Here is a 15,311-nt window from a genome sequence, read left to right as displayed (position 1 = left end):
CCAGCTAAGTGCCCTACGGCTTCTAATAATATACGAGTAATCCGATACAAATAAGTAGTAGTTCCCCTTTCCAAAACTAACCCGACACACAGCAGGTCGTGTATTCAAGCCCTTTTGGTAGTTTTCCACTTAACCTCCTAAGGCCCAAGGTCCTACCTATAGTACCTTTCAGTTCGATGTAATTTAAACGATGTTCAATTGGAACAGAGTCGCTTTTGCTTTGTTTCGTTCAAGCAACGCAAAATCAACTCTATTTCCTACGATTTACAGTGGCAAATATTGGATGTTTCGTTTGTATGGCTTAGGAGGTTAACTTGATCTCGCCTGTTTTCAGATGGTGAGTTTAGAGGCAGTGACAGAACCTGTGTGGCTTGGCGAAGGCCCTCACTGGGATCATCGGGAACAGGTGCTATACTTCGTCAGCATCTTCGACAAGTCTATCCACAGATACGACCCAGCTAATGGCAAGCATACGAGAGCTGTGCTTAGTAAGTACCACACAGCTCTGAAAGATGTTTCCCCATTAGTTCATTTTGAACCTTATTGCAATCTCCATAGAGTGTAATTCAATAACCGGTAAAAGGGCCCAACTTTTTTTAGGCAGGTAAAAGCACGTGCGGTTTCACTTAACAATAGACAAAGGATAAGCCGTTCGGGGCCAGTTCCAAATCGACAAACTATACCTAGTGCGATTAGTGCTAAATGTTTTATGAGATGGCGCGGTGTTTAATTTTTCTTGCAATGGTGACCCCGATGAATGTGCGTTTGTTCCATATAGCGTTGAGCCAGCCAATAATCATGCACATAAATAATTTTATTTAGCAGTTGAGGAGTTCAGTGTCAGGCAAAGTGACAATGAATTCAAATTAGCTCCATATGTTTTTCAGACAGTTGTAATAGCTCTTAGGCACATCACACAGGAGCTGATTCTGATATTCCTTGACCATAGAGATTATTCCATGATTATACCATACAAAAAACAGACCTTGCTATATAGACGATATCTGAATTTGTTCCGTAAACATAGTGATTCAGGCTCCGAATTTCTGAATAAAATCAGTTTGTGTGGTATGTGGGTTACTTATATAGGTAGAGCACCATAATTATTATGACCAAAATAATCCAAACATTTTGCCCGAGGACCCTGGCCAGGCCTATAGTATTCGTTCTTTTTCGCGGGCTGTATTGTGTGAAGCCCAAGCTCAGATGGTTGGACGGCGTATACCAGGACATCAGGACCTTAGGAGTGAAAAGTTGGAGAAGGAAAACCACAAATAGATATCGGACTGGAGAGACTTGCTTGACCAGCCCTAGTAGCACGGTCGCATTTTTATCGTTTATCACCATGCCTGTCACGTTCTAACAAGTATGTAAGTGCGAAAGTGACGGGCATAGTGATAGTCGATGAAAATGGAACCGTGCTGAGCCCGCAGGCTAAGGCTCGGCCCACCCGCGGCTGTAATGCCTCAGATGATGATGATGATGTATTGTATGATCCTTGGCTTTCTCGCTTCCTTCCACGGACTGTCTAGCTTTACATTGGACACTCCTCGGCCTCGTAGATAGAGAGTTCAAGTTGCATCGTGGTGATGCTAAGTGTAAGGCCTGAGTGGACGCTCGGAGCGGAGCGTTCGGCGGGGCGTGCAGCGTGGCGTCGGGCTCACGCGTGACGTGAGCAGCGTGCACTAAGGCCGCTCCTATACGCTTGCATTTGTTTAACATGCACGCCGCACGCCCCGCCCCGCTGCACGCCCAACTCGAGCGTCCACTCAGGCCTTACACTAACAAACATATGCTTATTTCAGGTGATATGCCCGGCTTCGTAATTCCAGTAGAAGGCAAGCCCAACCATTTCGTAGTGGGCCTAAAGCGGCGCATCGTCGAGGTCGAGTGGGACGGTAAAGATGGCGGCGCGACGGAACTCAGGACAGTTGCTGAGGTGGACCAGGACAATCCTAACAATAGGTTTAATGATGCCAAGGCTGATCCTCGAGGCAGGCTATTTGCTGGTGAGCTCAAACATATATACTTCACTACATAGTATAAAACAAAGTCGCTTCCCGCTGTCTGTTTGTATGTATGCTTAGATCTTTAAAGAACTCGTAAATACTTAATACCTAAGATTCTTAACCAACTAAATAGTTCAATAGACCAATGTAAAAGTAAACAGATGTTTAAAAAAAGATTAAAATCACTATTTCTAGATAATATAAATCCATAGTATGAATGTATAGTTTTATTAGTGTTCGTTTGTATTATTGCAATATTGCATTAACCTTGGGTGAATATTTCACCTCACGAGAGAAGCCTAGTACAATAATAAAACATAAAATCATAATAATAAGGATCAGGGTGATGTTGTCGTGAGGTGAAGTAGGTACCTACGCATGCTGACCGTACAGTGTCACAAACCGGTCTTGTTGAATTATTATATATTATGCATGGTAACTTTAGATTTAACTTAACCTAAGAATAGTATATATATATACAGTTTGCTCTGTACTCTGTAGGTATAACGCATAAAGTACATACTTATAAACATAATCGAGAGCGCACTATTCGCCAACAAACTGTCTACAGTTTGGCGAAACTTTTGTATACCTAGACATAAGTATTTTTTGAAAAATAAATAAAAAAAAAAGTATCGGTTTTTTTTAATAGATAGAGTGATTCAAGAGGTAGGTTTATTTTTTTTATTTTTTATTTTTATTTTATTTATAAGGCACACTTTACGGACGACATTCAATACATGATTACAATAAAAGTGGTAGGCTTTGTATAGAAATGCCACCCAAAATAAGTGAGCACAGCAAGAACAATAAATAATAACGAGCAAAAACTATCCTAAAATTATAAAAAAAAACACTACTACTTAACTACTACTGTTATTCTTTTTGAGAAATAAAAATATCTTTAAACCGACTTAATTATTAAATTACATAAATGATCTTAACATGTTAAATTGCTTACTATTGTTGTTGTGTAGTATGGTGGCCAAGAACCTTAACGACTTGCCTCTTGAAAACCGCTAGCCGTGAGTTGAAAATGTCGATGTCTCTATGTTGTGATGCTAAATCATTGTACTGACGACACATTCTAACAATTGGGTTATAAAAAGAAGTATTATTTTTGTAGACTTGAAGGGCGAAAGTCTTAGGAGCACGGGATCTGAATCGAGGGGTATTGAAAGTAACCAGGGATAGTAAGCTAGGTGAGTCAATATTATGATGAAGAAGTTTGTGTAGGAATAAGAAGTCATGTAAGAGACGACGAGATTTAAGGGAGGATATGCAAAGTGTATGTAGTCTCTGTTCATAACTATGACGTATGAGATCAGGCCGCGTAGCCAAGACGCCAATCGCTTACGCTTCGTAGCGATCGAAACGCAACTGTCACTGTCGCACTAATATGGAAGAGTGATAGAGAGACACAAAGCGTTTCGTTGTCGAAGCGATAGCGATTGTAACCTTGGCTAGGCCGGCAGGTTTGTAGCGATAGGACACGAGTTTAAGGCATTTTTTCTGTACTCGCTCAATGTTGTTAGAGTGCACATCGTAATGGGGCGACCAGACGATGCAACCATACTCGAGCACGCTGCGTACGAGACTCTGAAATAGGCAGAGAAGACTGCTCGGTTTTTTGAAATCTTTGGTAACACGAAGGATAAATCCCAGCATTTGGTTGCTTTTCTTAGTGATATATTCATATGGGTTTATGTATAATTTGTTAACCCGTGCGAAGCCGGGGCGGGTCGCTAGTATCACAGTACAAGAACAGTAGTGAATCTTCATAGAAATGTGCCGCTGCCGGCTTGAATGTGTGCGTGCGCGCCGGGCGCCGTGTACGCACGCGCTGCCACGCACACATTCGCATAATATACGGGGGAATACGGTGGCGACAGTGTGGGCCGTACCGCGACTGTGATCGCGCGCATTCGAGTACGCTCGCATTTGCCTGCTCTTACCGGCCTTAATTTATACCACATTTATGAATTGATAGAACATTTCATTATATTATATAAATAGAAATCTAGTGCTACTCATAATACGCAAATAATATTTAACTAAAAATAAAAGTGACAACCCTAAGCGCCAATGCAAGAGTAGGTAAATAACTTGCCGAGCGGCCTTAGATTCACTACTGTTCTTAGTGTACTGTGCTAGTATCCAATAAAATTAAACATTTGTTTTCCGCTGTAACCAGTTACCAGAGCCATATTATGAACCTACGTGCGTCTTTTAGAAAACCAATCAAAAATAATTCTAAGATGGAACTCAACAGTCAGTTGAGCTAGATCAGCAGGGAGGGCGATGGGATTGGACCCATGGGATTTTCTCCTAAACCTTATTTTTATCTTAGACTAGCGACCCGCCCTGGTTTTGCACGGGTTACACAAAACCTTAACAAATTATACACCAAAACCTTCCTCACGAATCATTCTATGGATAAGTGAAAACCGCATGAAATGCCGTTCAGTAGTTTATGAGTTTATCACGAACGTACATACACACAAACAGATAGACGGGGCGGGGGACTTTGTTTTATAAGGTGTAGTGATAAAGTACCTACCTAACTAAAAATAGTTAGGGCCAGTTGCACCAACCACATTTGACAGATTGATCAACGTCAGCCGGCGCGCCCCGGCGCTTTACTATGAAACTTCTCATACATAAAAATTTACGAACAGTTTGGTGTAACCGACCCTTAGATTTCCCCATTTTTGCCCAACCGATCTGTCATTTAAGTGTTCAATTTGTGCAAATAAATCACGATGAATAGCAAAGGTCGGCAAAGGATTTGCCTCATAATATGACGTAATAAGGCATGTCAAATTATAATGTAAACTAGCGATCCGCCCCGGCTTCGCACGGGTTAACAAATTATACATAAACCTTCCTCTTGAATCACTCTATTAAAACCCGCATCAAAATCCGTTGCGTTAGTTTTAAAGATCTAAGCATACATAGAGACAGACAGACAGCGGGAAGCGACTTTGTTTTATACTATGTAGTGATAGCTCTCACCCTTGCCGACCTCTGATGATTAGGTAGCAACTGTTTAAAAGTACGTTAATGTTTGCAGGAACCATGGGCCATGAATACGAGCCCGGCAAGTTCCACCTGAAGAAAGGCAACCTGTACCGCATGGACCAGGGCGGCAGCGTGGGGAAGGTGGTGGGGGGCGTGGACATCTCCAACGGGCTGTGTTGGGACGTGAAGGAAAAGGCGTTCTACTACGCTGACTCCTTCGAGTATGATGTGCGGCGGTACGATTATGACGTGGAGACTGGAGATATTTGTAAGTTATCCTGTTCTCTTAGTGCTTTCCTGGTTGCATATTAACATTCAGTGCCGAAAACCCGACTATCGGGTATTTTGATCCCTGTGGCCACGTAGTCCGACTGCTTTGTCCTACTAATCGGACGACGTGGATTTATTTTTCCCGTTGGTTCGTCTATCGGACTGCATGGAATCGCAATTCCATGTCGCCCGAGTGATCGGTCTACCTGACCTTTTTAATTCCTGTTAGATCGACTAATTGGCCTGCATGGATTCGCAATTCCGCTTAGTTCGAGTGATCGGTCTTCCTGCCTTTTTTTTTCCTATTAGATCGATTAATCGGACTAGAAACTCTCACCATAAAGTCATTATAATAAAAAAAAATAGTTTATATATTTTTTATTGTTATATATATCTAACTGAATAATTTAACATAACAAAACAACTTTTCTGTTTTAAAATAAAACTTTCCTTAACCACACTAAAATGAATACTATCAACATTTAAAGAGCGAGCCATTCCAAGCCAATCGCTCTAAAAAGAAACCGACATCTATATCAAAATCTGTAAGCATTGCATTTGTATCTAAAATAAAGTTGTCTCGTCGTAAAACTTCGCTTTTTCTTTTTTCCAAGACTCCACCTTGTTTTGTTATGTTAAATTATTCAGTTAGATATATATAACAATAAAAAAATATGAACTTAATTGTTTTTATTATAATGACTTTATGGTGAGACTTTCTAGTCCGATTAATCGATCTAACAAGAAAAAAAGGCCAGGTAGACCGATCACTCGAACTAAGCGGAATAGCAAATCCATGCAGGCCGATTAGTCGGTCTAACCGGAATTAAAAAGGCCAGGTAGACCGATCACTCGGGCAACATGGAATTGCGATTCCATGTAGTCCGATAGACGAACCAACGGGAAAAATAAATCCACGTTGTCCGACTAGTAGGACAAAGCAGTCGGACTACGTGGCCACAGGGATTTTGATGATTTGTAATTTTGTATTTATATTTGTTCTTTGTGTATTTAATTTCCATAAGTGTAATTGGCTCTGTAAATCTATTGTAGCTCTTAGACATGTTTATAGCTGTTGGTTTTCCATTTAGGTATGTAATAAATAAAAAAATCGTTCTCAGGCCGGACGACCCGATAGTCGAAATCGTGGCACTACAGCTTTACATGACGAAATTGTTGTGGCCTGGCGCGGATATCTTGTTTGGCTGGGTGGCAATGAATGTGTTAAAGAAGACCTAAAACTAGTTTATTGTTAAAAATTTGCGCAGCTTCTAGTTTAGACGTAATCTGATCTCAAAGGTCAATGGGTCTGATTTGACCCTTTACGAAAACGGACCGGTTAATCAAATCGAATGATTCTTCGTACTTAAGTGCTGAGAAATTCATTTGCACAAGCTGGGTTCGAAAAGTCGACCTAAGTGTTTCCGCGCTACGAGTGCTTATAAGCTGATGCTTATCCACTAAGTGCAACTTGCACCATTCCACTCACCCAGGGTGAACCGGTTAAACCAGGAGTTACCATGGTTGCCAGTACAATTTGACACTGGGTTAAAGGTTTAACCGCTTAACCCGGGTTAGTGGGGTACGCAAGTGGCGCTTATTAGTCAACTAAGTAATAGAACTTTCTTTTTCGTCCGCAGCAAACCCTCGCTTCGTGTTCAACTACGCGAAACACGGATTAGAAGGTATCGTGGATGGCATGACCATAGACACTGAGGGTAACCTCTGGATCGCCAACTTCGATGGACACCAGGTTAGTGGAACAAGAGAGGTACACTGAAGACAGTAAAAACATTGAATAGACATTGTGGCAGGTGTGAAAACACAGACGGAAATCTCTTGTTCGCAAATTCGATGGATACCAGATTAATGCAACTTTCAGTCAGGGTCCGAACTGTCGGATAATCTATGAAGCACGGGGTGCACTGTATTGGCTGGCTTAAATACCTACCTACTTTTAGGGTTCCGTACCTCAAAAGGAAAAAAACCGGCCAAGTGCGAGTCGGACTCGCGCACGGAGGGTTCCGCACCATCAACAAAAAATACAGCAAAACAAGCAAAAAAACGGTCACCCATCCAAGTACTGACCCCGCGCCCGAAGTTGCTTAACTTAGGTCAAAAATCACGTTTGTTGTATGGGAGCCCCACTTAAATCTTTATTTTATTCTGTTTTTAGTATTTGTTGTTATAGCGGCAACAGAAATACATCATCTGTGAAAATTTCAACTGTCTAGCTATCACGGTTCGTGAGATACAGCCTGGTGACAGACGGACGGACGGACGGACGGACAGCGTAGTCTTAGTAATAGGGTCCCGTTTTTACCCTTTGGGTACGGAACCCTAAAAAAACGAAACCCTTAGGGCCACTTGCACCATCTACTAACCCGGGGTTAACCGGTTAAACCTGGAGTTACCAGGGTTACCAGTACAATTTGACACTAGGTTAACAGTTTATCTGGTTAACCCCGGGTTAGTGGAATGGTGCAAGTGGCGCTTATAGGATCACTCGTGCGTCCATCGGCGTACGCACGGTGGGGCAAGGTGGGGCAGTTGTATTAGACGCATCACCCTGCTGTCTGACCCGAAGTTAAGAATTTTTAAAAATTGGACCAAGATTTATAAGTTTATTTACTTCTGCTCCACCCCTTAACAAATTCTGGGTAATTCTGGGTACGCCCATGCGTGCGTCTGTCCGACCATTCCTCCCCTTTATCTCTGAAAATACTGGGTCTAAAATGTTAAAAAATAGTTCTTACCTGTCGATGACAGGGACACCTATTAGAAATATGCAGTCAAGCGTGAGTCGGACTTACGTAGTTTTTGATCCGATCGACGGATTTTTTAAAGACATTTCATTCAAATTCCACATACAAAAATACATTGTTAAAAATTGAGTAATGTGCAGATCCCTTGGAACGCGAGTCCGACTCGCACTTGACCGTTTTTTTTTGATAAGTGACTAAGTGTGCTAGTATCAAATCCGAATTGATATATAATGTATACCGACTTGAAATCAGCGTCACCCTAACGACGAATTTAATAATCGTGCCTTCTCTTCTTCAGGTGCTAAAAGTCGACCCTCGAGAAGGCAAGCTCCTCCAGAAGATCCGCATTCCTGCGCTCCAGGTGACCTCCTGCACATTCGGAGGCCCTACATTTGAAGACCTGTATGTAACGTCAGCCTGTATGAACCGCGGATCCGAACAGCCCCCGCCTTGCGGGGCTACGTTCCGGTTAAGAGGGTTGGGGGTACGCGGATTAGAGAACGTCAATGTCAAGCTTGATTAAAGTATTTTATTTATTTATTGCTCAGTATTTTTTTCTTTATGGTTTCCTATTATTAACTGCTCCTACGAGGTTCTACATTTGAGTTCCTGTAAGTATGTAACCACTGCATGTATGAATTGCGGGACAACAGCCTCCGCCTTGCGGGTCTACGTTCAGATTAAGAGGGTTGGGGGTTGTGAAAATTAAGCTTAATTAAAATATTATTTATTACTAAATTATCTTTTCTTTCCCGTTTCATCATGCTGCTGTCATCAAACTACTTAACTACTAGTTATTTAGAATAAGGGCTCATTTAAACGGCGCGTAAACTCGTAAGTATACGATTTTAGTTACATTGCGGACCATTGAGGTGACATCAATTCAGCCGACCGATCAAATGACGCAATGTAATAGTCGCATGCGAGTTCACGTACCGTCTAAATGAGCCCTAAGGTAGGTAAGGTAAATAACACTACATTTTATAGGTACCTACATTGATTTTATTTTTAAATGGCAATAACATAAACATAATCACACAACAGTTAAATCACACACATTCTCTTAAAACTTATAATTGACATTAGGGTGTCCCTTAACGCCCAAGCCAGTCACCATAAAGGTGCATCCATCTTGAGGTTCCCCCTCCCCCGGTTTGTTCATGTAGCGGGATGTCGTTACGAAGAGTATGTCCAAGTTAGGCCCGCCGAAGGTGCACGATGTAACCTGAAAATGTTATCATTTTTAGAGTAGGTACTTACTAGTTACCGTAAAACGGGGTGAGTAGGTTTCACGGGGAGAGGTGGGTTATGAATGGGGAGAAAGGGTTTGAGAGGGGGGTGAGAAGGGATTTTAAGGCTACTGCTACAAAAATAATGTATTCCAATTTAAAATGGAGCTATAGTAATACGCATAATAAAAAAAAATCGATCCAACAATCTTCCAAAATCACCTTTGTATGAAAACCCCTCTCACCCCAAATACGAGGCACTACGGGGTGAGGTGGGTTTTCCTATTTATCGTCAAAGTTATGAAATGGAACTACCCAAAATAAAATAAAAACTAAAATACAAACGTTCGGAACACTTATTATATACACCATTCAGTTTTCATATGTAAAAATAAAATGTTATGGAGGTTTGAATTTCAGTTTTGACCCTACTCACCCCATTTTACGGTACCAAAAGTGCCGAATAAAAATTCCGCGACTCGATGATATTTGAGAATATCGAATACGAATTGCTCTAAGAGGCGGTTGGCTGTTGCTTTTAGGGTAGTTATAACGGCGCCCATCATACGCCTGCCGGTTCTGTACAGGGTAGGTATCCAGTTTCTTATATACTCGTAAATAGAGAAAGTAGACAGGAATTACCTAATCTATTGATAGTCTGTTGGTGGGTACTACATACGACATAACAACTCTTTTGGAACAAATCAAATTATTTTATTAAATATTCTGATTGGCGTTTTTAAAGTACCTAATAGTCATATTACTAAGTTTGTAGTTGGTCAAACGCAAGTCTTTCTAAGATGGCATCCTAGTCGAGAAATTGGTATATAGCTGGAACCTGTTTCGCCATGACGGGATGGCCTAGGGCAGGGGTCTCCAAACCCCGGCCCGCGGGCCAAATCCGGCCCGTGAGGCGTCCATCCGGCTTGCGGAAAGCCCACTGTGGTCAACTGTGGGCCTTCGCCTTACGATAGCCGATTTTCCGGCACAAAAAAAAAGCTATGGTGGCCCGCGTGAAAGTCTGTGGAGGTGCAATATGACCCAGGAGTTTAAGGCGTAATAGTCACGATAGCAGGCGTCTGTTCGTATCCGGCCGTGGAGCGTATATATAACATCTATTTCAGTTTATGACATACCTGTTTAGCCGGTATCGGGACTTGTCGCAGCAGCTTGCCTTCCGGAGACACCTGGATAACAACACCGTTGTTGAACACAGCGATCCACAGATTGCCGTCGGTATCGATTGTCCCGCCATCCGGAAAACCGTCGAGACCATTTTTCGGCAGGTCGAAGATGTGCCGCATGTTTGCTGGAAAACGTGAGAGTTGGAAAGGTTATTATTGTATGTAAGTAGGTATAGGTAGGCTGAAATTGCTGAGATATTGTGTGTAGGTAGGCTGATATCTTGTTCCGGGGGCGTCGCGGATAGAATGCTGCAAGTGATCCCATGATCCCCTAACAGCAAAGAGGTTGAAGTCACAGGGGATGTAAGTGGGTATTTTCCTCCCCTCCCTCTGGCTAGCAGAGGATGTTAAGGGAGGAGCGAGTCCCACATACCACCCAGGAACTGTTAACTGGAAGAAATCCCTTAAAGGGATAAGTTCGCCTTTGTACTGCCTATCCTGTGCCATAAATTTGTGTTTTGTGTTTTGTACAATAAAGAGTTTATACATACATACATACCACCCCTTAATGGGCTTCCCCAGCGAGGGTGAGATGCGTAAATGCATGAACCCCTGCGACAAAAAAGGGTGCTGATATCTGAAGAAGGTACCTAGTTGAGATTAGGGAATGCAAATCGGTTATTTTTTGTATGGAAATAACCGCGGTTTCGGTTAATAACCGATTATTTCCATACAAAAAATAACCGAAAATAACCGATTTGCATTCCCTAGTTGAGATCAGAATAGTATTGAAGTAATTCTCCACAAAATATTTTGTCTGTTTCTATTTGGTCTAAACAGGTTTTGTGAGAAGTTGACCGAAAGATTTTAAAGTAAAATTAACTTTGTCTGATCGCTGTATAAGCACACGATTTCGTAATTTTTGCTGAAGGTGATACCACGAATAAATAAATAACCTCATCTTCTGTTAAATAAGCACCTTTTCTCCGGTACAAACAGCAACACCCTTAACTGCACATCGGTGGACCTTATGCCATTTGTAATAAGGTTTACAAACTGCCAGTTAACAATGTGGGCGTACACTTACAGATATTCCCAGTGTCCACGTCATAGTCGTATCTCCGGACGTTTCTCTCTAGCGAGTCGATGTAGTACATGGCCTTAGCCCTCAAGTCCCAAGCCAGGCCGTTGGAGATACCTATCTTGTCGGCCACGCGAGTAATGTTGCCATCGACACGGTAGAGGGAGCCCTGTTCCTGGGCAAAGTCACCGGGGGCCTTCTCATAGCCCATTGTGCCTGGAAAGATTGTTGAAGTTTTCGATCAGTCATCATCATCATCATCATCTATGTGGAGTCGGTGATCCGTCTACCCATGTCGTGAAAAAACTATGACGAACGGAATACCAGACTTCTCTCCAGAAAGCGGAAAATCAAGCCAATTCATGAAGCAACGACCTTAAATGTAGTCGTTGAATTACTTAGCTTTGGGAACAGAAAGCGTGAGCTGAGTGATGTTTACTTGAGATAGAGTAAGTACCTACAATAAACTGCCACGTCGTTTGGATATATTTATTCTTTATAATTTATCATTATCGTTATTTGTCCAACCGGCGGATTGTAAAACAAAGATAAAATTTGGAAACACAAGTTTTCTAATTTGAGTTAACATTCCTTAACTTTCCCAAGACCATGACCCCGTCAACATTCCAAATTCTAACAAGCCCGTATAACTAGTTATATTTCTCACCTCCAAAGATCCTGCCCCTAGGATCCGCCTTCCCATCATTAATCCTGTTCCTCGCAGCATCCTGGTCCACCTCCCCAATCTTCCGTACAACCTTCACTGCGCTGCCTTCAGCGCCGTCCCACTGGATGACCACGAATTCTCGCTCTAAACCCACTACGAACTGATCTAGCGCGCCTTCCACGGGTACTATGAAGCCGGGACGGCCATCTGAAATTATAAAGAGTCTGGTTTTATGAAGGTGGTTCTTGAATGTGACGGTTGGTGAGAATATGTCATATCTACGTTATACTTATGGTTGGAGGTTTAGCTCCGTGCGACTGAATCATTAAATATCTTAGCTAACTAAGTACATACACGCACTAGGTACAGGCTACTTAAACTAGATTTATTTCCTATCTTCCTTACCCTACCTTATTTAGTTTAAAGGTTGATGCGTGGTGGTGTTCTAGTTAAATGTACGTAAGTATTGCTTAAGAAATAAGAGGAATTTATTAGTTGCTCCAATGGCTGATACGTTACAGATACGTCACTTACGGCCACATTAATTCTAAGGCCAAGTATTATGAACGGCCACTTCCCCGATGGGCTACTTCCTTTAAGGGCCACTTACAAACAACATTCTCCGAAAGGCCACAATCCTCTAACGGCCGCTTCCCCTTAGGGCCACTTCCTCAAACGGCCTTTTCTCCTTATGGCCCATTCCTCAAACGGCCTTTCCTCTTATGGCCTCTTCCTCAAACGGGAACTTCTCTATATGACAACCTTCCTCGTAAAGGCATCTTTTTGAATGAGCACAATATCTATGATGATGGTCATTCACATTCTTCTAGAGTATCCCGGCTTATTGCTACTGCACCATTTTAACCCTGGAGTCCGCTTGGCAACCTTATCACAATAATTGGCGTGTGCACTAGAGTTTAATAAAGCAACTGACATCGGAACTTCCAACCCAGAGGGTAAAATAGGCTTTATTGAAAATATTGGGGCTAGGCCCATCTTCCTTAATGATCCAATAGTTACCTTTACAATTTCAACATTAAGGTGCAGTGGGCGAAGATTGGGAACCTTCACGGTTTATTTTTTTTGCTTGAATCTAGTAAGGTTTTCTTAAAATGTTAATGATTATATTAAACAAGTATGAAATTTAGTTTCAACGCATATTTTTTAAAACGTTCAGCAATAATCCATTTTTGCATTAAAAGTGTTCAAATTTCGAGTTTAGTCGTTATTTAGCAGAGAAGATCGGACGTTCACGGGGTAAGACCGGTAACCTATTCACTTCAGATGTATGATTCCTGGGAATTTTAGTCAGCCCTGGTTCAACTAGGAGGTAACTTTTTGGATTTTTTTTACCTTAAATTATGCTACGGACCCAACTATACAGGGTGTAATCGTTAATGGTAGCCCAGGCGATCACTCTGTAAATATAACAGATATCAGAAAACTTTAAACTGATATCGAAAGTACTAGGATTTAGTAGTGTAGTAGTAGTGGCCAATCGGGGAATTGGACAAACTAGTTATTTTAACAATGGCCGTTCAGGGAATCGGACAAACAAGGAATTCTTACAGCGGCCGTTCGGGGAACTGGACATAGAAGGAATTCCAACAGTGGTCAATCGGGGAAATGGCCGGATAAGGAAACGGACGAACTAGGAAATGGACCATAAAGGAATTTGGAAGGTGGACGTTCAGGGAAGTGGCCGTAAGTGACCGGATCCGTTTCGAAAATGTTCTTTCATGTACTCTCTATAGGTAATATTACTTACACACGATGGCGCCATCTGTCGAACTCTGATCTGTTTCCGTTTTTAACTAGTAAACTAGATGGTGCTCACGGTAGTCTTACCGAGGGTAGTTTTCGTGTGTTCGCCGCTCGCCGGATTATACTTGTGGATGGTTTTCTCGAGGATGCTGACGAAGTAGAGGACCTGGACTCGGTCGTCCCAGTGGGGACCTTCACCGAGGACCAGGGGGCCTGAGATTTGTTTAACTTCCAATGGCATCTGAAATATATTAATTGGAACTTAAACATCGCAAACTTTCGTAGGCTCCTTGTTTATTGGCTATGTGCGAATTTAGTGGTGGGGGAAATATCAGTACAAGCGACGCCAACGCACGAAGTGGTGAAAATATGAACTTTCATGGGACGACTTATTCATACAATTTGGCAATTGCCACAAGAAGCAATATGTCCCATACCCACTAAATATAATGCGGCACCACAGCCATGTATGGAGCGAATGGGTAAGCGCAAAATACGTGGTTAGGGAAACCAAAATCGTGATACAGCGAAAATCGTGGACTGTCATATAACTCAGCAGCTGATTAACTAAGATAAGTACATGATTCCTAACAAAATGTGGATTTAGTAATATTGTTAACTACCTACTGATGTAAGAACTTTACAGACAATTCGCTGTTGTTAAACTCCAGCCGCTTATCACGTCACTATCAATTTATAATACCATTCATGCGTTACATGATAAAACAATTAAGTATGCAGAAGTTTTTCTTATAGCTACGTGTAGATTCTATAGCAATAAATAAATCTGAACTAAATACGAATTAATCTACCTACCTACTTTATTAGCTAGGTACCTATAGCTACTACATAATTATTTACATGGAAGTAGCGATAGTCTGTGCGGAAAGAGAAGAGTCGTGAAATGTATGGGATCCAATACATTCTACGACTCCTCTTTCCGCACAGACTCTAAGCATTCAACAAATCACAACACAAGCAGTGCACGAACACTTAAAACCAGTTTTAAACAATAAATTAAAAAGAAACTCGACCTTAGATAACCTTACCTTGCGGCGGTCGAGCGACGACTGGCCGGCCAGACGCCGGTAGCAAGGCAAACATAACAATCAGTCAACTATAAATGAATGGTTGACATTGACAGCTACGCATCGTACAACACAGATCGTGCGATGAACTCCTGCGCCGATAACTGCAACATTCCTCTGGTGCGGTTCGATAAAAATAAAGAAAGCTGTCCATTAGTCGCTTCTGGGTAGGTATTTATTGACCGGCTCGAAGGACCACAAAATGAACTGGATTATGTATAATTATTTGTATCGAATTCTATTGAATCAAGTCAGTAGTCATATTTTCCACTGGTTCTATATTGATTTTAATT

The 15,311-nt window shown here is 41.8% G+C and overlaps 2 protein-coding genes across 2 annotated transcripts; one reads left to right on the top strand and one right to left on the bottom strand.

Moving 5' to 3' along the window:
• The first annotated feature begins 326 nt into the window (after positions 1 to 326).
• Positions 327 to 8,602, top strand: LOC134651407 (regucalcin-like). Its single transcript, XM_063506510.1, has 5 exons — positions 327 to 488; positions 1,806 to 2,009; positions 5,083 to 5,298; positions 6,941 to 7,053; positions 8,364 to 8,602. Exons 1-5 carry the CDS (start codon positions 335 to 337, stop codon positions 8,586 to 8,588), a joined length of 912 nt encoding a protein of 303 aa, XP_063362580.1. The 5' UTR covers positions 327 to 334; the 3' UTR covers positions 8,589 to 8,602.
• A 505-nt stretch (positions 8,603 to 9,107) lies between these two features.
• Positions 9,108 to 15,054, bottom strand: LOC134651754 (regucalcin-like). Its single transcript, XM_063506857.1, has 6 exons — positions 14,980 to 15,054; positions 14,015 to 14,171; positions 12,167 to 12,373; positions 11,506 to 11,715; positions 10,431 to 10,603; positions 9,108 to 9,290 (listed from the first exon to the last, which is right to left on the bottom strand). Exons 2-6 carry the CDS (start codon positions 14,169 to 14,171, stop codon positions 9,129 to 9,131), a joined length of 909 nt encoding a protein of 302 aa, XP_063362927.1. The 5' UTR covers positions 14,980 to 15,054; the 3' UTR covers positions 9,108 to 9,128.
• Between the last annotated feature and the right edge of the window lie 257 nt (positions 15,055 to 15,311).

Source organism: Cydia amplana, chromosome 10, assembly GCF_948474715.1.
Source record: "Cydia amplana chromosome 10, ilCydAmpl1.1, whole genome shotgun sequence".
Classification (NCBI taxonomy): Eukaryota; Metazoa; Arthropoda; class Insecta; order Lepidoptera; family Tortricidae; genus Cydia; species Cydia amplana.
This window is presented reverse-complemented; position numbering and strand designations above follow the sequence as displayed.